This window comes from Anoplophora glabripennis, unplaced genomic scaffold (assembly GCF_000390285.2).
Source record: "Anoplophora glabripennis isolate ALB-LARVAE unplaced genomic scaffold, Agla_2.0 scaffold129, whole genome shotgun sequence".
NCBI lineage: Eukaryota > Metazoa > Arthropoda > Insecta > Coleoptera > Cerambycidae > Anoplophora > Anoplophora glabripennis.
In genome coordinates this window covers 1-24,973 of record NW_019416294.1, presented here as the reverse complement: position 1 = coordinate 24,973, position 24,973 = coordinate 1, and the positions used below count along the sequence as shown (strand labels likewise).

Sequence of the window (24,973 nt, the reverse complement as noted above, 5' to 3'; positions counted from 1 at the left end):
AACTTTAGTTGTAATCCAAATTTACATTATTTTAAAGCAAATACCTTAAACATTTTTCAATTTTTAAAATCTACGTGGAATTGCTTTCAAGGAATGAGCATTAAAAATTATTTTGTTATTCAACTGTTTCTTGATGGTGTCCGCGTTATTTTTCTATAACTTCCAGTTCTTCAGTTGTAATACAAATTTATATTTCTTTAATTGAAATACTATATTATATGTTGATTTCCGAAATCTATGTAAAATTTCTTTCAAGGAACGAAGGCCAAAAATTATTTTGTTATTAAACTGTTTCTTGAAGGCGTACTCAGTATTTTTCGGTTCTTCAGATGTTGACTGTTGTATTTGTCGATCCTACATAATGAACTCATCTGAGTCGCAATGTTTCTCCCTCCACTATGCGCATCAACGTGTCGATCGGGGTAAGCATTTTACGGGGCACAACAAAATTAAGTTTACTGTAAAAAAAAGGGGGGTCAATTATTGCAGACTGTTTTTTATATTGAAGTAAAAGTATTCAACTACAACATGTTTAAATTTCAATTAATATTAATAAATGAGGTCATGGCAATTTTAAAAAATTTCTCGACTTCTGTTGGTCATAGGACATAATTTTTTTTTAAATTCATGAAAGAATGTTAGCTTTCAAATGGCAATAATGCCAATCCGATAAAATTTTAACGATAAGAAAAAGCTACATTTTGCGACTCGAAAGAAGAAGTCAAAGTTTCGGTAGATTTTTCGCATATATCCGATTATTTTGCATTACGTGCACAATTTGCACAAGAAAGTACACTCTTAGAGAAAATTTTAAGCCCAAGATGGGTGACATAAGTGCATTACTGTATAATTTATTGAAACGTGAAAAAATTTATTTTTTTTTTGAAAAACTCAATTTTTGCAAAAACGCTAATATTTTGCAATTTTACATAAATGCACTTATTCTACTTGCCAAAAACTACATATTCTGAAAGTTTCGTAAAAAAATCTTTTTTCGTTTTAAAGATATAGAAGTTTTAAAAAAATTGTGATTTTTAGTAGTTTTTTTGAAATAACTGATACATTTGTTTATGAATTGACATCAGGCTGGGATCAAAATCAACTTTTGTCTAAAACATTTTTTTCTAAAATGTTCAGTTTTTTTTTAAATGAAAAAAACTTTTTGAGAACTTTGGGCGCCATTTTGAAAATGAAACCCTAACATTCAGCTGGGTTAAAGTAGTTCATTTAATTCTACTGAATTTCTCCTAATTTTTACGTATCTTTGTTTACTAAACTAAATTTTGGCAAAAACTGAGGTATTTTCGACAATTTGATGGGCTACTATAGAAAACAATGCCATGTTATGTCTAAACTACTTTTTTTCTGTCTTTTCGGAGAACAAGAAACCCCATAAAAATGTTAAATTTGGCCCACCCTATACGTATACACTTGAGACGGTTAATTATAAAGAGAACCAAAGTGATTGTCCTCTATATTTGTTTACTTAACAATTTATTTTTTAAATTGCTCATCCTACTTAAACATTTTTCAAAAATAGAAAAAAAATTTTTTATATTTTTCAGAAATTTAAGGAACAGAGCTTTGTGTTTTTAAATATAGGACATATTTTAGTAGTCTACTGTGGTACTGTGTGTACAGGGTGTCAAAAATTTTATTTTATATTTTTTAACCAAAATGTGACCCTGTACACATTCCTTAATTTTCTGCCTCAAATTATGAAAACACCCTGTATGTAAATATAAAAAAAAAAATTAAATACTATCGCTCTTCATATAACTCTCTCAAACGGCAAAATAGATGTAACTTTGCTTGCATTTTACTAGCAAAAGTGTAAATTTTGTAATATTTATTCAGTCTTTTATATTGTTTTAATGGAAATTTGCCGTTTACATCAAATGCCGAACCGATCAATTTTACCCGTATTCCGACAGTGCGGTGTTTGAAGTAATGGCCCGGCTCCAAACGTTGTAATGGCATATTTGTGTTGTCTTTGTTTCAGCCAGGAAGTCTACCATAGCACCCAATACAGTATGTCAAAGCCAAACTGCAACTAAAACTTCTGATACACCCAAAAGTACTACGGCTTGTGACATTCCCGGTAAACACAGTGACACACTTAAAGAACACGATAGCGCCAAGTCAAACAAACTAACTCCCTACTATATTGAATATATTGTGCGAGATCTGCTCGGTACGGACGAACTGAAAGACAAATCCGACGTACCAACCGGGAATGACGAGGATGAAAGGGTGCCTCAAGAGAAATCGAGCGGTCAAGAAGTGATGCGTCCGTTAGAATTAGACCAAGAGAAAATCGATCGTTCCGACGTTAAAATCGGGGAAAACCAAACTCCCGTCGACTGGACGCAAGATCAAGGAAACGGAAACGATTTTACCGCAAAGATGGAACGTGAGACTAGAAGTTCCAGCGACGTATACACATTCGCCGACAAGAGTTCAGAAGTTAAACACGCGCTAACGCCCATAAACAACGTTCCGAGTCTGCAGACACACAGTCCTCAGTTACCAATACCGTCCCCGAACTACCCCGTGCAGAGCCAGTCTGTGCCGGAGACCAGTAGTTGCCGCAAAACAGTCAACTTACCGAATACTATTGTTCCTACGATAAATAATAACTATATAACCGCACCTCAGTCAGCTAGTCATAACGATTTAAACAAACAAACAGACAGCCAAACACATTCCATAGACTCTTTAGGTGAACCTGTAAATAAAAATAGTGTAAAAAGTAACGAACGTTTAACCAATTCTAACTTTAGTGAATGTAATGTTAAGGTGAACACTAAACCTGATCTTGTAAAAAGTAAGTGTTTAAAAATAAACCCGAATAAAAATAAGAGGAGTAGGAAATCCACCATAGGCAGGATGGTGGCTAATAATAAATTGACAGAGAGCAGTTTTACCGTACTTAATGTGCCCAACATACCGTTCCACGGGCCTCCCGTGAAACGGCAGAAGTTGAGCAAGATCGATATAGCAACGATAAGGCAGAAGATTCGGAGGGACAAGCGAGCTCCTCGGATCCGACACAAGAAGAAGACGACGCAGGACAGCAAGGTCACCACGGATTTCGGAGTGACCGTCGTAGGATACTCCGACAGTTCCAGCAGCAGCAGCGCCTTTTCCAGCTCAGACGGCGAGAGCGATGACAAGGAATTGGACCTTTGGATTACGTCTGGGCCACCCAGCAAACCGGATTTCAGTTCCGACAAAATTAAGTTCTTGAATTTGTTCGAGCTCACCACACACGGTCTGAAAAATTGTAAGTATAACATAATTGTAAGCATTACAGCACAAACATTAAATTTCATTTGTCTGATAAAGTTGTTAAGAACTAAAAACGTTTTGCAGCCATAGAAGTGCAAAAGCTAGAGAGAAGGAAATGGCTAACCCCCGGACTACTTCACGAGAAAGAAGACGAAAAAATTTTACCTTTAAACTTACCCGTGCCTTCCAAATCACCTTCTGTTCTGAACATGGTACCAGATTTTAAGTCGAAGAAACTTTTCCTAAGACTGCTGGGACTGAAGAACGTCGGTGCCGATGCTAGACAAGGTTTGTTGTAATATCACGGGTACAATTACATGGGTACATATATTTTCCAATCTCTCCAACCACATATATGTTTTAAGAACCAGTGTTCACATGGAAGGCAATCATTTGTGCATGTACACCAAGACATTGTGAGTTTGCCAAGTCATGTGTCAACAAAATTATTGGGAATAATTCAAACATTTAGTCTCAACTTCAGGTTAAATCGAACTGTAATGCAGTATGACACATTTCAGTTTTAAAATTAGTAACTAGTTTTTAAGAGCCAAATCAAACTAAAATATACAGCAATATTAAAAAAAATTTTTCCTTCACATAAAAAGAACCTTAAATGATTAAAAAATTGATTGGTGTTAGTTAAAGTTATAATATACTACTACTACACTGTTGAAATAAATTAAATAGACCCCTGACTGGTAGCGAATATTAAGTATATGCCGTTTAGAAAGTTTTAAAATTTCAGGTGGTTCCCGAAATTTTGCAGTCGTTTCAGTTTTTTTCTGGCTTTATTTGAAAACGAATTTTAAAATAAATTGCATATTTACATTGCCATTCTTTTCGCTCTATCCAATGGCGTCAATATTTTTGCCATCCAACGTTTCGTCTTCCGAGGGGCCACCATCAGGTCCATTTTTTTAAATACGTCGCTGTTATTTTTACGACAAAATGTAGTAATTTTTAATTCTGAATTAGATGATATTAGTTTTGTAATCTTTTTAAAACTTTCTAAACTTTCTAATTTGAGCCACCCCGAATCTCGTACCGTTTGCTAGATCCGAATGCTATCCCATCCTTATCTGAACATACTGTATATAACCTCACTATTATTCTATTGTGTGCTAAAGTTCCAGTTAGTTCCGTTACCCCATTTTTTAGTTATTAATGAAAATGTTGAAAAAATCATGGTTTTCTGCCTACAAAGTTGATATCTCTCAGTTTAACTAGTCGTAATTTTTTTGTTAATTAATAAAAAATTCCAAATTTTTACTGACGATAAGTCGAACTATTGTCTTTAGTACTGTGAAGGTCATTTGTCTCAAAAGCTCTTCTTTTTTAAATTTTTTAGCAAAGCAGAAATGCTGTCTCCGTAAATATTGTGTTCTTAAAAAAATAAAACAACTGACACAGGTAGGAAATGGCAAATACTAGTAGCTAGTAGCCTTAACTTTTATATATAGATTGTTGGTAGTCAATGGTGAGAATTAAGGCCAAAACTTAAAGAAAACACAGTAATTTTTTCTTCATAGATGTTTCGTCACCTTTATATTGTAACATCTTCAGGACAATGAAAAACTGAGATTTAAGTTTGTTTTCTTAGTCGATATATGTAACAATTTTGGACAGTTATATATAAAACCATAATATACAGGGTGATTTAGAACGTATCCAAAAAAAATTCTGGATGTACTGGGTACAATTTTGTAAAGAAAAAATCAATAAGGGACGTTCAAAAATGATTTAAAAGAATTTCACAAGGAAATGAGTAAATAGAATTTTATAGCACCTATTGTTATTATTAATTAATAAAATTGATTGTTACAACTACTGTTAAAAATGTTGTCAATTGACTTGCAAACACATTTGGATTCATCTTATTCAGTTTTTACGAACTAACACAAATGCTGTCTTGTTTCAACATAATACAAATGCTTTCTTGCTTCACCATAAATTAAAATGATATCCATCAACTCCGAACAAGCAAGACATTTTTGACACTAACTACTAAAAAACTATTGTAAACACTATGGCAACGACGACTGTAAAATCGGATTACGATGACGCTAGAGACTACAGTTGACCACAAATAATAAATATTAATTATATAGTAAAGTACATATATACAATTGTTTTAAAATGTATGTACCCGTTTTAAGATATATAAGTAGTTATTTTTATTTTTAACTAAAAAAAGGGAACAAAAAAACAATTTCTACAAAAATCATTTCACTACATTTAATTAAAATTAAGTAAAAGGTGGGACGTTATCATTTTTGTATTAAATCGATGTGCGTTTTTGACGTTTCAGAGATGGAAAAAAACTGGATGAAAATCGTGGAGGAGCGCCTGCGACGGAACTGCGAATCTTCTCTCACCAAATACAGCCTAAAAGTGTACAAGACCCCAAATGAAAACGAGAGTAAAAACGACCTAGCGGACAATAGTAATAATGGCAGCCTCGACATGTCAATGTCATTCAAAATCCCCATAGTGCATCAGTACCACGAACGCAATGTCATACTACCCGTTGCTAACCATGAAGACTGCAATAGTTTATCGTTAAAAAGGAACTTTGAATATAATTACGTGCCTCTGGTCCTTGTGGAGAACCAAAACTGCAAGGTGGTTAACTTTCCGAACGACACGAAAGCTTACTGGAGGGACACGCCGGGAAGGGATCGTAACGCGGAAGCGAACGGATTGCCGTGGCCCGGCATCGAGGATATTATGTTGTCGTATAACAGATATGACAAAGGTAATTATTATTATGCGGTTGATTTTCAGGACATATATCAATTTGGAAAACCGGGATTTATCAATAATCGGGACATGTAAGAAAATTTCTTGTTGCTTATCAATATTATTACCTGAGGTTAAGCTTCGATCGTGAAATGTAACTAAAAAATAATAACGCTTACTAATTTGTCAAAAAAAAAACAGAATTTATTTTTCAATAACATAAATTCAACTGATATTTATGTACCAAGACAGGCGAGTTCGATAAAGGCACTTTACTGACTTGGTGCATACGAAATTTTATCACCAACTGTAAAAATGTATAATTAAAAAAAAATGGAGATAATATAACTCATTACATTTTTTATTATAACAAAGTAAACAGAAAAATAATAGCAAATATGTTAAATTTCCATTTTAAAAAGAGTCCTCGCCGAAAAATGATTTTATTCCGTGGGAGAGAAATACCCGAAGTATATCCGATATTTAAACAGAGATGGAGACAAACATCAGTGGAGACGTCAAAGTAAATTTTGTCATTTGACGCGTTTTCCCGGACGATCGGGCCACTGTGAGTTGTTATATTGCCGTTAGGCCCGAAGGGCCCCTTGGTCCTTCTTTTATCCCAACGTCGTATTTTAAAGGCAATCTGTTCATGCCTTTTCTATGTGAAATTTCCACTTTAAAAAGAGTCCTCTCCGAAAATTGACTTTTTTCGATGGGAGAGAGATACCCGAAGTATATCCGATATTTAAACAGAGATGGAGACAAGCGCCAGTGAAGACGTCAAAAGAAATTTTGTCATTTGACGCGTTTTCCGGGACTATCGGACCACGGTGAGTCTTTATATTGGCGTTAGGCACCGGTTTCGATCTTTTAGAGACGCAACTTGATTTGAACATTTTCAATTTTCTGTTTATATTCGTGGAGAACCAAGGTTTCAAAAAGCCGTGCAGGCTCCACTTAGCGTTAGATCGCCGTAGCTCATTTTATAAACTCATGACTTCGAAGCCGAAGGTCCGGGGTTCCAATCGCAGGCGGGTCGCATTTTTTCTTTATTTTTTTGGAAAATGTTATATTATTTACTAACCCAAAGGTCAGGTCCGCGTCAACGGACTTGCCTACTGTTCTAGTACTGTATATTAAAGAACATTGGTTAATTGCGAATCCGACTCGGCGAGGTCTTACCATTTGAGGAATGTTTACATTTTTTCTATAAACAGTTCAGTATGAATCAATCATACTTTTTTAAAGACTCTGTTACACCATATATGCATTAAAAAAACGTGTACCTAATCGGCTAATAACTTATTGCGGCCTTTTATGGAATAAAGGTTTATTCTGAAGCTTGGGCCTTTATTTAAAAAACCGAACCGCATGCTCAGTGTAAAACGGGTAGTTTTATAACGAGGCAATTGACAGTTGTCGATAAATTTTATTTATTGTTATAAGTAAACTTTTTATTTTTATAAGTACACGCGTATAAGTTACTATATGACCTTTATCTATTTTTTATGCAATTGCTGATCAGTCAATAAATGTATTAATGCATTTTGCAACTACGTACCTGTGCAAAATATCATTTTCCACGTACGTAGTGACAAAAAAAAAGTATCGCAATGTGCTTAATGCAGAATTTGAAATGCGNTATAATTACGTGCCTCTGGTCCTTGTGGAGAACCAAAACTGCAAGGTGGTTAACTTTCCGAACGACACGAAAGCTTACTGGAGGGACACGCCGGGAAGGGATCGTAACGCGGAAGCGAACGGATTGCCGTGGCCCGGCATCGAGGATATTATGTTGTCGTATAACAGATATGACAAAGGTAATTATTATTATGCGGTTGATTTTCAGGACATATATCAATTTGGAAAACCGGGATTTATCAATAATCGGGACATGTAAGAAAATTTCTTGTTGCTTATCAATATTATTACCTGAGGTTAAGCTTCGATCGTGAAATGTAACTAAAAAATAATAACGCTTACTAATTTGTCAAAAAAAAACAGAGTTAATTTTTCAACAACATAAATTCAGCTGATATTTATGTACCAAGAGAGGCGAGTTCGATAAATTCACTTTACTGACATGGTGCATACGAAATTTTATCGCCAACTGTAAAAATGTATAATTTAAAAAAGTGGAGATATTATAACTCATTACATTTTTTATTATAACAAAGTAAACAGAAAAATAATAGCAAATATGTTAAATTTCCACTTTAAAAAGAGTCCTTGCTGAAAATTGATTTTATTCGGTGGGAGAGAAATACCTGAAGTATATCCGATATTTAAACAGAGACAAACGTCAGTGAAGACGTCAAACTAAATTTTGTCACTTGACGCGTTTTCCCGGACAATCGGGTCACTGTGAGTCGTTATATTGCCGTTATGCCCGAAGGGACCCTCGGTTCTTCCTTTATACCAACGTCATATTTTGAAGGCGATCTGTTAGCGCCTTCTAAGTGAAATTTCCACTTTAAAAAGAGTCCTTGCCGAAAATTAAATTCTTTTCGGTGGAGCGAGATACCCAAAGTATATCCGATATTTAAACAGAGATGGAGACAAACGTCAGTGAAGACTTCAAAATAAATTTTTTGTCATTTGACGCATTTTCCTGGACAATCGGGCCACGGTGAGTCGTTACATTACCGTTAGGCATCAGTTCCGATCTTTTAGAGACGCAACTTTGGCGACAAAACTTGATTTGAACATTTTAAATTTTCTGTTTACATTCGCGGAGAACCAAGGTTTCAAATAGCCCGTGCAGGCTCCACTCGGCTTTAGATCGCCGAAGCTCATTTTGTAAACTCACGACTGCGAAGCAAAGAACGTTGCTTAGTTGCGAATCCGACAGCGTGGTCTTACCATTTGAGGAATGTTTACATTTTTTTAATAAACAGTTCAGTATGAATCAACGCAGGCCGGTGAGAAGAGTCGGTGTCAGATAGGAAGATTTTTGTTTGAATTTACTTTTTTAAAGACTATTACACCATATACAGGCTGTTACAAATTCGCTTTTCACTACTGGGATCTCGAAGACGGTAAGAGATACAAACTAGCTTAAACGGGGGCAAAGTTGCGTAATCAGGGGACCAACATTATGCCTCTAAAAAATCAAAGCTAACATGATTAGTTTTCGAAATATTTGAAAAAAAGCTTAATTTTGGAAATCCGTTTTTGTTTCATTTCAACCTTGTTTGAGGTGATATTGAAAAAAGAAGAACACATTCTCGTGGCTACTTTTTGCCTTCTATCGAATGGCATAATCAATTTTTATATGTAACGTTTTGTCTCTCCAGGACCATCATCAACTTCATTTTTTTAAATACGACCCTGTAAATTTTATTACAATTTACAATTTACAATTATTAGTTACAATTTACAATTTATTACAATTTACAATTTTTATTACAATTTATTTTGCAAGCCTTCATGACCCCCAATACTGTACTGCCTCAGCATGAAACAGATTCAGACGTTTTGTCTCGAAAAATTCATCTCCAGTGTTCCAAATTTATCTAAATTTTTTATTTAAATCTCTTTGTTTACTGAATTATTGTACAGTGTAAGTGTCGTTAGACCGTGTGAAATCCATGTAGTTATTTAAACTACAGGGGTCGGCGTAAGTCAGGCAACCAATTTGCATTAAGAGAAAAAAATGCAGCCTCAAAATATATTTACTAAAAGAAATTACAAAAGGAATTCGAAAAAGGGTTACTGTAAGTGTTCAAATTGATGCCCATCTTGATCATTGCATGTGTGGGAACGTTTCTCAACGGAGAGGCAGGTCCGGCGAAGCATGTCAAGCTGTCCGCGAAGAGTTTCAAATTCTTCAATTGCAGTTCAGAGATCGGGAAGGGTGCGTGGTCCTCTTGCGAAAACGCGGTCCTTGAGAAGGCCCCACAGGAAAAAATCACAGGGTGTCAGGTCACATGACAGTGCGGGCCACTCAACGAGTTGGTCTGCCTATCTATTCTCCAAAATGAACATTAAGGTACTCCCACACACATAGCGCGTAGTGCGGCGAAGCTCCATCCTGCATGAAATGACGGATGTTCGCGAGTGTTGGATCGTTGTCCATTTGTCCACGTAAATCTTCGAGCATTTCCAGATAACTTTGGCCCGTCACGTGACCCTCAAAAAAGTACGGACCCACGAGACCTCCAGCATGGATGCCGATTTTTCGAGAGCGTTGCCTGACTTATGCCGACCCCTGTATTACCACCACGCGTTAAAATAAAAAATTATTAGAGTTTTATTCCCGTGTTCATAGTTATTTCTAGGCTTCTCGAATGGTCAAAATTCAAACAAATTCTGATCTATTTTTTTCAGGATATTCATACAAATACATCTGACATGCTCTTTCACAGTTGTGGTTATAGATATAATAAATTCCGATAATATTACGCTGATCTTCATTTTCAACCTTTGCCAAAACGAAAATGTTTTTGAACATTTACTGAAATTTTTTAAAGAATAATGTTCAGTTGGCGTTTTGGTTGTTCATATGCATTTTTAAGAATTAATTTGTCATAATAAAATTAAAATTGTAATAATGTTTTAATTTTGACGCAACAACTTATTGAGTTATGTATGACCAAGTGATGGTAATAGTTAATAATAATAAATGTTTTATTGTAACGCGTTGTGGTAATAGTTTAAATAACTAGANAAATTAATATTCGTTCATGCACATACGCGAAAACTAGTTAATTTTAAATTTCGTGTGTTACTTGCCTAGCTAGACCATGTTACACGCCACAGTCAAGTTTTTATTTTTGTGATTACACATGCAGGACATTAGACAAGACATTCATAAATAAACATTCTGCAACGATGAATGTGATGAATAACAGTGATTATCATTATGTTATTTATTGCCAATTGCGTAGAAGATTGTTAATAGCTTGGTATTTTATAAGGAACACCAAAAAAAATCAGAAAAAATCTTGTGCTGTGGGAGCGTTATTTAAAAAAAGGAAAGACCAGGGCGGTTATCATAATTTGATAACGGAAACGAGATTACATGACACTAATAAATATTTTGCATGAACTTTACATTAACCGTCTTAATAAAACAGAGGAAAATATTTAGAAACAACAGCTGCAGCACAAATATGAATTCACATACAGTCCGAGTAATCAACACATAGATGGCGTGACATATGCATATATTAAAAAAATAATCGTGTTTCCGAATAAGTATAAAGTGACAACTACTGGTACTAGCAATTGTTTGTTTGTTGTAATTTCAAATGGAAATAGAAAATAGTTATAACTACTGCTTTCCATCACAACTAACAGCTGCCAAAGGCCAACTAGGGAAGCTATAAAGCTTCATTCACAACCAGCCAATTACAATTATAATTAGTACTTAGAATTAGTGGTAAAAGTTTGGCATGTGACTTTATACATGATCGTTCACAACCTTTAAATTAACGTTTCCACTTATACTTACACTTACACTATAAATTAGTACAATTGTAATTGAAAAATATTTGCGCGTGCGCGCTTGTTGTCATTGTTGCAAAGAAATGAGTAAATGACAAATCACCTAACCTTAAATATGGTGAATGTTTGTTTATATTAAATTTGTTTGTTTAAATTATTATTGTGCAATAAACTAAGTTTCCGAGACGAAAGGCGAAAAATATTGGGTTCACTAATCACTTGGGTATTGAGAAATACTTGACCTTTACTGTAAATTAATTTTCGCTAGAATTCGACGTTCTGAATGATCAAAACACGTTAATTTTCACCCTACGTCTAATATTAATTCTAAGTACTAATTGTAATTGTAATTGGCTGGTTGTGAATGAAGCTTTAAACTTCTTTAAAAAAAAATAAACAAACACTATCTTAATTCTTTTATGTCACCTGTCACCTGAAATATTATGTGCGTCGCGCGCGGCATATTTTGAATCGTAGATAAACGCCGCTAGATTTAAAAACTGAATATTCCTATTCGCATTCGCGAATGTCACAACAGATGTTCGTATTCGCGAATGCTTAAAAACTGGCATTCGTTACATCACTAGTGTAGAGGTTCCTCAAAAAAAATGGAAAATTTAGCGGGGTTCCACACGTCGTAAAAGTTTGAAGACCGCTGATTTATAGCATTAAAGAATGTCCTTGTCGTAAATAGATCGTCCAAGCGTTGTTAGTTGAAAATTATCATACTGTACAAAACTCTTTGCTCGTATTCATTCTTAAAAGGTTTGAAGGTTGTCGGGAGGTTTTCCCGTTTGTTACAAATTTTTTAACTGTCACTGTATAGTTTTTGAAGTAATCACATTAAATATTTTAGAAAAGGTGATTTATTTTAAAAGGGAAATTGATGTGGAGACTACATTTACTCACTTGGAAAAATTTTTCAAGTTTATCTGGAAAACCTGAATTTTTTTAATTAATATCTGGTATATTCTCTGGTTTCATTTAACCCATCAGTACTGGAGATTCAATAACGATAGAAAACTTATTAATCAAATGAATAAACGTAGAATATTTTTATTTTTTTTTTTTTTTCAGAGAGAAGGTACGAGACGGATCAGTTGAGGCGAAGATGTTCCTTTATGAAGGAAGAAATTACGTTGCAGCAGTGCGGGGCGAATTTTTACGAGAAGAGACAGCGGGAATTGCACTCGATAGTTTTCATGAACGAGAAGAGGAGGAAACAGTTGCAAAAGAGTATCGACCAATTAACTAATATAATAAATGCTTTTCGGTAACATACGCTTGAGAAAAATATAAAGCATTTCTGTTTTTGTTGAGTTACGTTGTTGTTCGTTGTTAAATTAACCATGTAAAGTAGGACCAAAATTAATTTTTATTATTTATGTTTAAGTAGCTAAATACCTTTTCTGTTATGACGTTAAACAACTTTAATCGTACATTTTTTTTTATTGATTTATTTATTAATTTGCCAACGGGGAGGAGACGTTAAAAAAAACTGTGATGGAATATGGTGGGTTTTATACTTTTATTTTACGAAAATAGTATTATGTAATTAATGCTTCCAAAACTAAAAAAAAAAAAAAATAGTTATTCTAATTAGATTTATTGTATGTCTTAAATCGAATTTAAATTGAACTGTTTATATAAAAATATTTATTTTACGGGTGTTTTAGTTAAGAAGTGAGAGTGGTGTTCACTTATTCTGTGATAAATAAATTTTAGTAATTTGTCGTAAACACTGTTTCTAGCATGACAAAATAAATAAAAGCTACAAATGTGAGCAGTGTTTTTTTTATGTTGTGAATAGCTATTCTGTGTCTGTCCTTTTCTACCATCCATTTTGATTTGAAATTTAACAACTCCCAGCGTGGGCATCATACCTTACGGTATAAACTTTTTCAGTTTTTGTCTAAAACGTTTTAAAATTGAAATCCTTTCACTATTGTGGGTTGTTGTCCAGAAGTAATCAACATTGTTCTAATTTTAGAATTTTCAGAAAATGTAACGTGAATCAAGAAATTATAGTGAAACGTTGCCAATATCAGTTTATTAAACGATGACGTACAGGGTAATTCACAAACAGTGAAAAAAAATGATACCTCGTTTTCTTTAGTTAGGCCTTTCGTATAAAGTTTTTATCTAAAATGATACAGTGTTAAATGAATATCAACATTTTGGAAACTAGTGAGTGAAATAATTTGGAAGAGAAATCCGAAAATATGATTGTTACAATAAAGCAGTGGCGTACTTTTTTATTTAGACAAATTTTCCAGCAATACCACTGGAGCATCTATTTTTTAGAAAAGAGTTACAGATTTTGTACAATGTTTAGATAAATCTGTATTCCCAATTTCACAGATTATTTCACTTACTAGTTTTAAGTATTTAAAAAAAATTTTAATATTTAAATTTAATATCCCGTAAACATGGTTAGATGTGCATTTAAGTCAACGGACGTAATTTTGAACAGTTTCTATAAATTTTACTCGCCAAATTGAAAAAAAAAGTTAATATCATATCTGTTGTTAAATTTCGTTAAAATTGTTAATTATTACTACCTATTTTTTGAATTACAAAAGATTTTCGAAATATTAGCAAAATGTTTGCTTTTGTTCATAAAGTCATTTTTCTTGAAAACGATTGACTTTAGAGCAATGAACCAAGAGAACTCTTATTGTGTAAAATTCATTGGCGCTTTAGAATTTGCTGTTAAAAGTCAAATTTTTCCAGTGGCGTAAAATTTAGGGGGGAAAAACCCTTATGATAGCTTAAAATCTGTACCACTGGCACGTACAATGAATTCGAGAAGGGTGCGAAAAAGTAGCTATTAATAGTGGTAATGTGTGTACAAAAGCTCAGTCCTGTTGTTCAAACGATTCCTAACATATTGGCCAAAAACTAAAAGAAAATTAAAGTTTTGACACCGTGTATCTCGAAAACGAAAACCTGGAGAGAAAAATAGAAGAGGAAAAACATGTTTCTTTTTTCCAGAGGAATTTACAGTTTTCCGTTGCGACACTTATTTAGGAACACCCTGTATATCGAGAAGTTATCGCGTGCTCCTTATATTCAATAAACTTATTTTATAACTCCTATATGCAATTATTGACCTTGAAAGTGTTTCTCACTCTAAACACTGATGGCGTATTTAATACACATTATATATTTTGTGTAATACACTTTTACCACTTTACATCGAGTTGCATCCTCGACATATCAATGGTTGCATCTATTTTTTGTATATTATAAGGATAACGCACAGATCTAAGGGAGTTTTGTATTTTGCTGCTAAGTCTAAAGAAATTTAAAAATATTATCTGTGCTACAGATATATTTTATCAAATTAGTAGGGGTGTTAAATGTTTTGCTAATTTACATTATTGTTTCTGTCACGTATATACAGGGTCGGAAAGTCCCTATGGTTCATCGGCCGTTACGTGAGAGCGATAGAGTCATAGAAATCCGTGCACTAGAGAAAGATGGCTACAATGAAGGCGTCTAATAGTCACCGCCCATTTCGCCCTTCCACAAATAAGACCCACTTCTTATTTGTGGATTTGTTCTCTATGGCACGGATTTCTTTATCGCTCCACATAACGGCCGATGAACCATGGGGACTTTCCGACCCTGTATATGTGTGCATCAGTAGTGAACTAATCACGTCCGGGGTGAGGGAGAGAACGAACGAATGAACGAATGTACCTTTATTTAACTGGGAGATAGATAAGTGTTGAAAAACCTGACCTTAAATCATGGAATCATCTTTACTTCTAATATCGCATCGTGAATACTTGCCTGGTACACAAAATGAAATACAAAAAAATGTACTTCGGAAGCACTTCACCACCAATTCAGACTAACTCTTTGCGTTCTAATAAAATGGAATATTAGCAGGTTATATGAATAAAAAAATATGGATAGGTGACAGGTGTATTCGTCCAAATTTCACGGGACCCGCGCCATGGCAGACGTTCCAAGGAACGGCTGTCTTGTGAAATGACTCTTATAGTCTTAGAGCATATACATGGAGGAATCACCTCGGGTTAAAAAGTGTACACGCTGTAGAAAGAGAGAAATGGTGATAATTTGGTACTAGCTTTTTCTCTCTAATCGTTGAGAAAAAAACGAGACGTTAGACAATTATGTACCAGCGCGAGAGAGAAAGATAATACACAAACTATCTCTTTCTCTCTCTATCACTCATCGTCTCATCTACACTGTCGCCGTAAGCATGCTTCGTTCTTGTAGTATATGTTGTAAGGCTCTGAAAATTTTCCTTTTTGTTTACTTTAAGGGTTTTTTGGCGAGAAAACCGCTAACCCGGTTAACTATAGTTTGTTGAGGTTTGACGTTTTGGCAAGAAATGTAGTTAACCCGGTTTGGCACAGTTTGCCTAACCATCAAACCGGACTTGTGGGTTGGTTTGGATATTAAGTTAATATTTCTATCTTTGTTTATTTATTTTCTGTTTCGTACCATCGTACCTAGTCACTACTGCGTTTTTTAGAGGTTTGGATAGGTATAAGTAATCGAGGATCCAAATAACTTTAATCGTAGATATGCATTTTCTATATTGTACTGTATAGATCTTTATTAACTTCCTTTTAGACGATACATTTACGTTGAAATAGATAATATTTGTGAACAAGGTAAGCCCATTTTGATATAATAACCATCTATACATTAACGTTATTTCATGGATGTGCATTTCAGATTAGGAATAACAACTATAGTATATAATAATCAAACAACTTGAGCTACGAACACTATCATAGATTATAGGTTACGATTTTATTATTGATTAGATATCCAAACCAAAAGATTTTTTGCGAGTTCTGTCAAATGTTAACTCAAACTCTTAACACAATCAAACTCGAGCTAACCGGGTTTGATGTGATTTAGCTCGCCAAAAAACCCTTTTTGTTTAGTTTGTTTTCCTCTTCCCCCTCACTTCGCATCTTTAGTGCTTCTCGGGGAGACGTACCAATTGAGTGAGATTGGAGTTTTTAAAGAGTAGAAAGCGGCTTACATTCATTATTCATTTTGCGAACATAGCTGTCAAATTTCAAACACGACGGTTGACTGTTACCTGTCATCTCGTTGAAAGAAATTGAAATTAACATTGCCAAAAATTGAAGATAATAGGTAAATATTTATTTTTTATACCTTGGGAATGTATAAAATATATTTATTTCATATTATTTAATCAATATAATAACGTCCTCTAAAGCAATTCTACTTGCAGTCAACAAAATGAGTGATATATCGGAAGAAAAAACGCAAGAACGGGTTTATGGCGGTTGCGAAGGACCAGATGCAATGTACGTAAAGCTTATTTCGTCAGATGGCCACGAATTTATAGTCAAAAGAGAGCACGCATTAACTTCTGGAACCATTAAGGCAATGTTGAGTGGACCTGGACAGTTTGCGGAGAATGAGGCTAATGAAGTGAATTTTAGAGAAATTCCGTAAGTAATGTAAACCATTATCAACGATATTTTATAGTTTTAGTTATCACATTATTTTAGGTCTCACGTTCTACAGAAAGTTTGCATGTACTTCACATATAAAGTACGCTATACAAACAGTTCTACTGAGATACCGGAATTTCCAATTGCCCCAGAAATCGCTTTGGAATTGTTAATGGCCGCTAATTTCTTAGATTGTTAGGAGCTGATTAACGCAACATTGCAAACTAATATGAAGGAGAATCGGGGAATACCTTTTATTTTGTGATGATTCGTATAGCAGTTCCAATAGAAAGTATACTATTTTCTTGAATATCGTTGCATAAGTCATTTACATTTATAAGGATTTCTTTGTTAGTGGTGTGATTTTGAAGTTTCTTTTACAATTTAAGTGTAATTATATAACTACTGCTTAATTGATTAATACAAGTGACTACTGAATTTTAGTTATTGTGAATGATGCGTGGCTGCAATAAAATATTTGTTTTAAGACTATGTTCAGTTTTTGAGATTGCGAAGATGTATTTATTAGTGCCAGCCAAAAAAAAAAATAAAAAATTGCAGTCAAATCTGCGAAGCTGGTTTTATGATATACGGTGGAGTTTTTAAATTCTGGGTTAGGATAGTGCGATATAACAAGAATACAAATAAGACAGAGCTTTGTAATATTCCATTTATTTTTTTCTAAAACAAATAGTACACCAATTGGCCTGGTTTCATACAAAAAGATATGAGATGAGCAGTTCGATCTTTCATTATTCCTTTAAATAATATTCGAATGTACCTCATTATGTCGGTTTGACGGTAGCAACACTTTTCTTACTTATCATTGTGGTCAAGTACTTGATAAAAATGAACACTAAACAGTAATATCACATTAAATAAAGTTATTGTCATATTAAGAAGATAGTAGGGGCCCTACAACTAAATGTTCAGACGAGTGATAGTCTTGAGCATAACAATGTCACACGGCCTTGAATAAATGTATTCTACATTAGTATCTTTTATTTTAAAACCAAATAAGTGCTGAAAGTAAAAAGTGTCCATTATAATTTGTGTCTGAGCAACTGATAGTGTAGACGTTTGTAAAAAGTATTCTCGTCGACCCTTAAAAGTGATAAAAAGGGCAGAAAGTCCTTCCCTCCATTAATATCTGCAAGTGTCAAACAAAAGCTGCTGCACGAGAAAATACTGCTGTGGAACCAAGAAACTGATATTGAGGTAATGTCATCAGTCACACACACACACCGGTCTGGTTACGGTTTTTACAAGAAAAAGTGTATCCTTAGAGGCAAAAGATAAACACGGATTAAATCGAATACTTGGATAAATCAGAAGACTGGGCTGTGATGATGTCCAAGTTTGACTTGTGTGTTGGGGATTTTTGTAAACAAACACGTGATACCTACGGCAAGGAAAGCGCTCGACAAGGATTCATGGAGATAATTATCAGGATATCTTGGAGACGATATTAGTCTTGTGCTGACCGTCAAACAACCCCGACCTAAATGTCATTGAAATATTATGACGCCACATGAAAAATTGCAAATCTTATCAATTCAAGTCCACAAGGGCTTGCAGAACAACCCTCAAAGTGCAATTTCTGATCCAAGAGATTTTTGGGAATTTTTCACTCTGGAGTTTTCTCTTTTGATAAATACTAGTCAATCTCTTTTCTAGACTACCGAATTTTCATAGCTAGATGAATTTGAAAAACTTTAATTAAAAATTGCATTAGACTTATAACAAATAAAATATCGTCTGAACATTTAGTTGTTACGGCTCGTATTATTGAATAATACATTAATATTTAATCACAAGTATAGATTACTTCGGAAAAATACATTATTACTAGCTAGTCGGTAGTAAATTAGTAACAACTTCTTATAGAGGTATGTGAATGTTATTCAAAATGTTTAAAATTTATGGAAAAATTTTAGTATCGATACTGATTCTTGTCCATATCCACTTGAAGCGACAAAAATCAGGAAAAAAAACTTGTGAAGATTAAAATTTGGTGCCGACGAGTTTACTATAAAAAAAATTATAAATAGCAAAGAAAACCAAACAAAAATTCTTTATCTTTCCAAAAATTACAAAAAATTAATCAAATACATTGTGAGGTTGCATTACATTTTCCAAAAACTATAAAAATAAAAAAAATACCTTCGGATATTTTTTAAACGCATTTTTCATAAATATATTTTTGGGTTTGTTGTATAGTACGTAAAATTTGTAAAACGTGTTCGGCCACTCTCCAACGTTAAATTAAATAAAACTATAACGGGAACAGGTAACAATGTGCTATCTGAATGTCAGAATAGTGCTCCCGATGGAGTGTGGAGACTGTATGTGATTAAGGGCGATTTCGATGTCTTGAGGTGAGAACACTTTGTCGACCACCGTCTGTAAGGACCCGTCTTCTACGAAACTTGCCAGCCTGTCCAGTGTCACGTAACACAGATGGATTTCGTCAAAATCGGTAATTGGTAAACCCAACGTTTTCTGTAAGATTCAAAAATATCCTGTATCAGTTTTGCATTTCAGAAAAATAGAATGGTTGTAAAAGTAATCTAAAAATTTGACTATACTGTTTCGAATCAAGACAGAATGTTCTCAATGTGTCCTTGAGAATATTCGTGAATGTTTGTATACGAAAAACATTTTCGAACGTTCCCTTTGAAAATGTAAAAGGAAAAGATTTTCTGAATTTTCTTGAATTTAAGAATATCTTGGAGAAAGTTGGGAATATTCAGCATTTTCACTAAAATCTTCAAAAAAAAATAAAAATTTTTAATTTTTAGGGCATAAACTATCTCCCGTTTCTTAATTATGCAACGGTTATCAGGTAGAACATAAGTTCTCAGGTCCTTCACGTTTGTGTTCATAAATTCTTGTTTATTCTCGTTTAACTTGATGAAAATTCTTCAAATGTAAAACGCAATATACAAGATGTCAATGATATACTCTGCCAAACAGTAATGGTGCCAACTACATCACAAATTGATAAAAAACATTCTTCCGGAAAGGCTTTTTTTACGAGATACAAGGTGTTGAAATTAAAAAAGCATGGCCAGTTGTATATATATTTTTAAATGTCTTGAAATAATCTTATACAGGATGTTTGGAAAAGTTGGTACAAAATTTAAAGGGGTGAAAGTAGACCCAAAAATAGTAAAAAAAGTCCCTATAAACATTGGTCCTCCGGAGGACCGTTACTGAGATATGGCCCTCCAAAAAAGTCATATCATTTGGATATTTATTAAAATAACTTTCTTTCTGATTAAGATAACAGAATGAAAATTATAGGTAATAATCATACCATAAGGGTCTTTAACTATCATAAGTTTCATCAAAATTGGTTATAAATAAGGATAGTTTTGTAACTATTCTTTAACAGAAATTTTTTGAATTTTTTTTATTTATTTGAATCATCAAGCAAATAATATTATTTTTTAATGAATTGGACTTTTTTTGAAGAAAAAATGTATCTACTTTTTTTTCGAATTCTGCGTAGTTTAGTCAGAAATAATTATTTTTTAAATAATGAATAGCTCAGAACAGTTAACTTTTTTTAACATTTTCACACAGTAGGCATCTTTCATAGTGACAGTTTAATTGAATGATTTCTGACTAAACTACACAGAATTTGAAAAAAAAATTAGTACAAATTTTTTCTTCAAAAAAGTCTAATTCATTAAAAAATAATATTATTTGCTTGATAATACAAAGGAATAAAAAAAATTGGAAAAATTTCTGTTAAAGAGTAGTTACAAAACTATCCTTATTTATAACCGATTTTGGTGAAACTTTAGGTAGTTAAAGACCCTTATGGTATGATTATTATGTACAATTTTCATTCCATTATCTTAATCAGAAAGAAAGTTATTTTAAAAAATATCAAAATGATAAGACCCATTTGGAGGACCATATTTCCGTAACGGTGCTCTGGAGGACCAATGTTTATAGGAACTTTTTTTACCATTTTTGGCGCTACTTTCACCCTCTTAAATTTCGTACCAACTTTTCCAAACACCCTGTATATAATTTATGCCTGATAACTTAAGGGATAAGTTCACTGTAAAATTGTTAGAGAATCTTTTTTTTTAATGATTTATTTAAAAGATGCCTTGAACCTTCAGAATAAGGTGAAAGAGGTTTTATGCCCATACAATTTTTCTGTCTTTGAAATTGCGAGCTATTTCCCAAACGCGTCGAACTGCTCTGAAACGACTACCTGCGGCACCTGAATACCTGCAGCACAGGTACATCCTAACGACTTACCGTTTGATTTCTAACTTCTCTGATAATAGATGTCGTTAGAATTGCGTATACAGGGTGATTCATAAATTGTGACCAAAAATGAAACCTCGTATTCTTTTTATCTAAGACGGTTCGTCAAAAATGTACAAGGTGTTAAACTTAAAAAATATTTTTAATTTTTTTAATTAATTTAAAAACTAGTAAGTGAAATAATTTGAAACTGAGCACGTGTGTTTATGTAAACATTGTCCAAAATCTGACGACTTTTTCTTAAATTTAGATGCTCCAATGGCGGAGATATAGAGTATCGGTAGCTTATTTTTTTAAATAAAATAGTACGCCACTGTTTTACGGTAACAACCATAATGTTTTAAATTTGCTTAAATCTGATGAAAGCATTATTTTGCTCCAGACGTATATATTTGCTAAAAATTTATAGGGCTCAAACTGCTCCAGACAGATTAATTCGCATGAATAGTTAAATTGGATCAGGCTGCTCAAACCGTATATATTCGCAACCATGCGCATTAGTGACTCGGTTATTGCAATTGGTAAGGCGAATTTTTGCGGGCGAGCTTATACCGATTGTGACAAATATTTTTATGGAAAGAGGTACTGGTAATAATACCAAGANGAGAATCTTTTTTTTAATGACTTATTTAAAAGATGCTTTGAACCTTCAGAATAAGATGAAAGAGGTTTTATGCCCATACAATTTTTCTGTCTTTGAAATTGCGAGCTATTTCCCAAACGCATCGAACTGCTCTGAAACGACTACCTGCGGCACCTGAATACCTGCAGCACAGGTACATCCTAACGACTTACCGTTTGATTTCTAACTTCTCTGATAATAGATGTCGTTAGAATTGCGTATACAGGGTGATTCATAAATTGTGACCAAAAATGAAACCTCGTATTCTTTTTATCTAAGACGGTTCGTCAAAAATGTACAAGGTGTTAAACTTAAAAAATATTTTTAATTTTTTTAATTAATTTAAAAACTAGTAAGTGAAATAATTTGAAACTGAGCACGTGTGTTTATGTAAACATTGTCCAAAATCTGACGACTTTTTCTTAAATTTAGATACTCCAATGGCGGAGATACAGAGTATCGGTAGCTTATTTTTTTAAATAAAATAGTACGCCACTGTTTTACAGTAACAACCATAATGTTTTAAATTTGCTTAAATCTGATGAAAGCATTATTTATTCTTTCTTCTAACTGCTCAGGTTTATTAATTTGTTCACGGTATACCAGCCGTTTAACAGCACCCCACAAGAAATCCAGCAGATTTCAGTGCGTTTTTTAAGTTTTACTCGAAAATAAGGCTTTTTTCGAAAAACATAAGAGAGTAGTAATTCGTTGAAAGTTGAAAGACGAATACAACAATATCATGATTTTTACCGTAAAGCAGTGGTATACTATTTTATTTAGAAAAATATACCACCGATAACCTGTATCTCCGACAATGTAGCATCTAAATTTTAGGAAAGGACTTCAGATTTTGGATAATGTTTACATAAATACAATGCCCAATTGCAAATTATTTCTCTTACTAGTTTTTAAATTATTTAAAAAAATTAAAAATATTTTAAGTTACGTTCAAAAAATAAGAAGTTTCATTTTTGGGCATCGTTTGTGAATCACCCTGTATGTCAAAACTTGAAAGGCATTTTTCTCGAAACACAATTTTTTAAATGCATGCAGCATAATTCTAACAATTTTCATTCTGTTAAGTTCAAACATTGACCATATCTTTAAAATAACGCTCCGATGAAAAGTACATAAGGGATTTTCAATAACTTGAAAATATGTCAATAAAAAAATTATTTACCTGCAATCTACATTTCAAATTAATGTATAACGTAAGAAGCATCCGTTTGAGGAAACCATACGAATCTGAAGACAGAATTGGAGGTAAAGTTGATACAACTGCCCCGTCAGAAACGCAAAACTTTTTGAAATCGTTAATAATGACGTTACATTCGTAACTTGTCTTTATTATAGCATCGTAAACGTTGCCCCTTAAATCGAGTTCTTTTAACAGAGCGTTTTCTACGAGAATGCGTTCTTCATTCTCCAATGAAGAGTTGTTATTGGGGTTCGTTGGTTCGGCGAGGATTATTATATCAGAAGCACCAAGAGCCTTGACTACCGGTACTGCCCTCTTGAGGCACGTGGCGGTTACAGTGGCTTTCCAATTCTTTAGTAACTGTATCAACACACAACCTACAGGCGTACAACCTCCTTCGACGAGAATCCTAAGAATTTTCTATTATTAACGAATTTGAAACAATAATAAGGAAACCACCCAGTTCCAAAAATCATGGTACACACTGTATATACTTACTTTTTGTTTGATGCATTAGACTCGTGGATATTAGCTTCTTCTAGAGCCGACAATGCTATACTGCCGGCGTAAGGAAGACTACAAGCTCCTTCGAAGCCAATGCTTTTCGGTTTTCTCGATACTTGATTTTCGGACACTAACACACTTTGGCACAATGTACCCTGAGACCAAAAAGGAACCGCGAACCAAACTTCATCTCCTACTTCTAAGCGTTTCACTTTAGAACCAATATCTGTTATAATTCCTGTGCAATCCCTTCCTAAGATAACCGGAAGATCTGAATTAGATTGCTGAAAATGGTAATAGACTTAATGAACACGACGGATCACAAGATTTTTCTTACCCACCTTAAACACATTGTTTAAAATTTTTCTCAGAGTACGTCCATAGCCACTACAGATTTGTAAATCTATTCCTTGAACAGAGCCGGCTTTAACGTTTATGAGAACTTCATTCTCCTGGCATTCATAGGGGGCAATTGCATCTTCTACAACAGTAACAGACTAGAAAATAAGGTCAATATTACACTGAAAATTTTCTTCTCAAAAAGTTACCTCTGCACCTAAGTAATGATTACACTGCACTGTTTGCATGTAACGTATTACCGGCTCTTTCTTCCTCAGTGCCAAACCAACACCCAGTCCAATTATACCACCAAGTATAAATCCAGCACATCCAAAACAAACATCTCTTTTAGTCCCTGGCAGATTTTAAACAATTTACAAACTATATTTATAAGCATGTTGTTACTTACATTTTCTCCCAAATACTATTATGAAGTTTCGATATATATACCTTGGATCAAAGATGTATATTATACGAGCCTGGACATCTTTAGCAGCAGATACTATTTTAGAACTAACTTCTTTCAAACTGGCTTTTAACTGTTCTGCTATGGAACTATGCCATAATTGTGCAACTAGTAATCTCCCTTGCTGAGAATACAAAACTAAGGCCTCTTTTGTTTTGGTGGCTGTTAGCTCCGCTTGTAACTAAGATTCAATTTTTAAAAACATTTAAAAAAAAACAATTATTTTATTAATTTCTCTATGCATACCTGCATATTTTCAATTTTTTGAGAGCTCCTAAAAAGTACTTCGTCCATCCTTTACCAAAAATAAATCAAATCCAATTCAGAAGTAGAAGAATTAAAGAACTTACATAACAAATTACATCAAGGTATAAATTTATACTCATACTTTGGCACCGAGTTTCATGTGTGCATAATATATATAATTAATGTAATTATCAGCATCGTACATAAAAGTATGAAAATGCCTTATATCTTGTATTATTTTATCAATTTAAAACATAAAGATACCTCATATTAAAAACATTGAGATGAGAACTAAATTTAAGAAAAGAACAAGTGATTGGAGAAGAAGCAGAAAGAGCAAGAATAGC

General features: G+C 33.6%; 3 protein-coding genes across 3 annotated transcripts in view; 2 read left to right on the top strand and 1 right to left on the bottom strand.

Annotated features, from left to right (window-relative positions):
* The window catches only part of LOC108905087, a 43,758-nt gene extending 30,756 nt beyond the window's left edge, over window positions 1-13,002 (top strand). Inside the window, exons 12-15 of the mRNA XM_023453960.1 lie at window positions 2,003-3,286; window positions 3,376-3,579; window positions 5,603-6,049; window positions 12,562-13,002. Of these exons, the coding sequence (XP_023309728.1) occupies window positions 2,003-3,286; window positions 3,376-3,579; window positions 5,603-6,049; window positions 12,562-12,761 (2,135 nt within the window). The 3' untranslated portion in view covers window positions 12,762-13,002. The remainder of the gene's footprint in view (window positions 1-2,002; window positions 3,287-3,375; window positions 3,580-5,602; window positions 6,050-12,561) is intronic.
* Window positions 13,003-16,450: 3,448 nt separating this feature from the next.
* LOC108905049 (elongin-C) lies at window positions 16,451-17,450 on the top strand. The gene is made up of 3 exons (XM_018707820.1): window positions 16,451-16,632; window positions 16,733-16,955; window positions 17,016-17,450. Exons 2-3 carry the CDS (start codon window positions 16,741-16,743, stop codon window positions 17,155-17,157), a joined length of 357 nt encoding a protein of 118 aa, XP_018563336.1. The 5' UTR covers window positions 16,451-16,632; window positions 16,733-16,740; the 3' UTR covers window positions 17,158-17,450.
* Window positions 17,451-17,963: 513 nt separating this feature from the next.
* On the bottom strand, window positions 17,964-24,943 carry LOC108905112 (reticulon-4-interacting protein 1 homolog, mitochondrial-like). Its single transcript, XM_018707892.2, has 7 exons — window positions 24,627-24,943; window positions 24,324-24,561; window positions 24,124-24,269; window positions 23,917-24,072; window positions 23,570-23,859; window positions 23,054-23,480; window positions 17,964-19,460 (listed from the first exon to the last, which is right to left on the bottom strand). Exons 1-7 carry the CDS (start codon window positions 24,672-24,674, stop codon window positions 19,260-19,262), a joined length of 1,506 nt encoding a protein of 501 aa, XP_018563408.1. The 5' UTR covers window positions 24,675-24,943; the 3' UTR covers window positions 17,964-19,259.
* Window positions 24,944-24,973: the final 30 nt, after the last annotated feature.

Bases quoted from the DNA above. Each gene is read 5' to 3' on its own strand.
- LOC108905049 (XM_018707820.1), top strand. From the start codon at position 16,741: ATGAGTGATATATCGGAAGAAAAAACGCAAGAACGGGTTTATGGCGGT. The intron at 16,956-17,015 runs GTAAGTAATGTA...ACATTATTTTAG, and splicing joins GTGAATTTTAGAGAAATTCC to GTCTCACGTTCTACAGAAAG.
- LOC108905112 (XM_018707892.2), bottom strand. From the start codon at position 24,674: ATGGACGAAGTACTTTTTAGGAGCTCTCAAAAAATTGAAAATATGCAG. The intron at 24,562-24,626 runs GTATGCATAGAG...ATTGAATCTTAG, and splicing joins AAAAAATTGAAAATATGCAG to TTACAAGCGGAGCTAACAGC. The intron at 23,481-23,569 runs GTAAGTATATAC...GAAAATTCTTAG, and splicing joins TCTAATGCATCAAACAAAAA to GATTCTCGTCGAAGGAGGTT.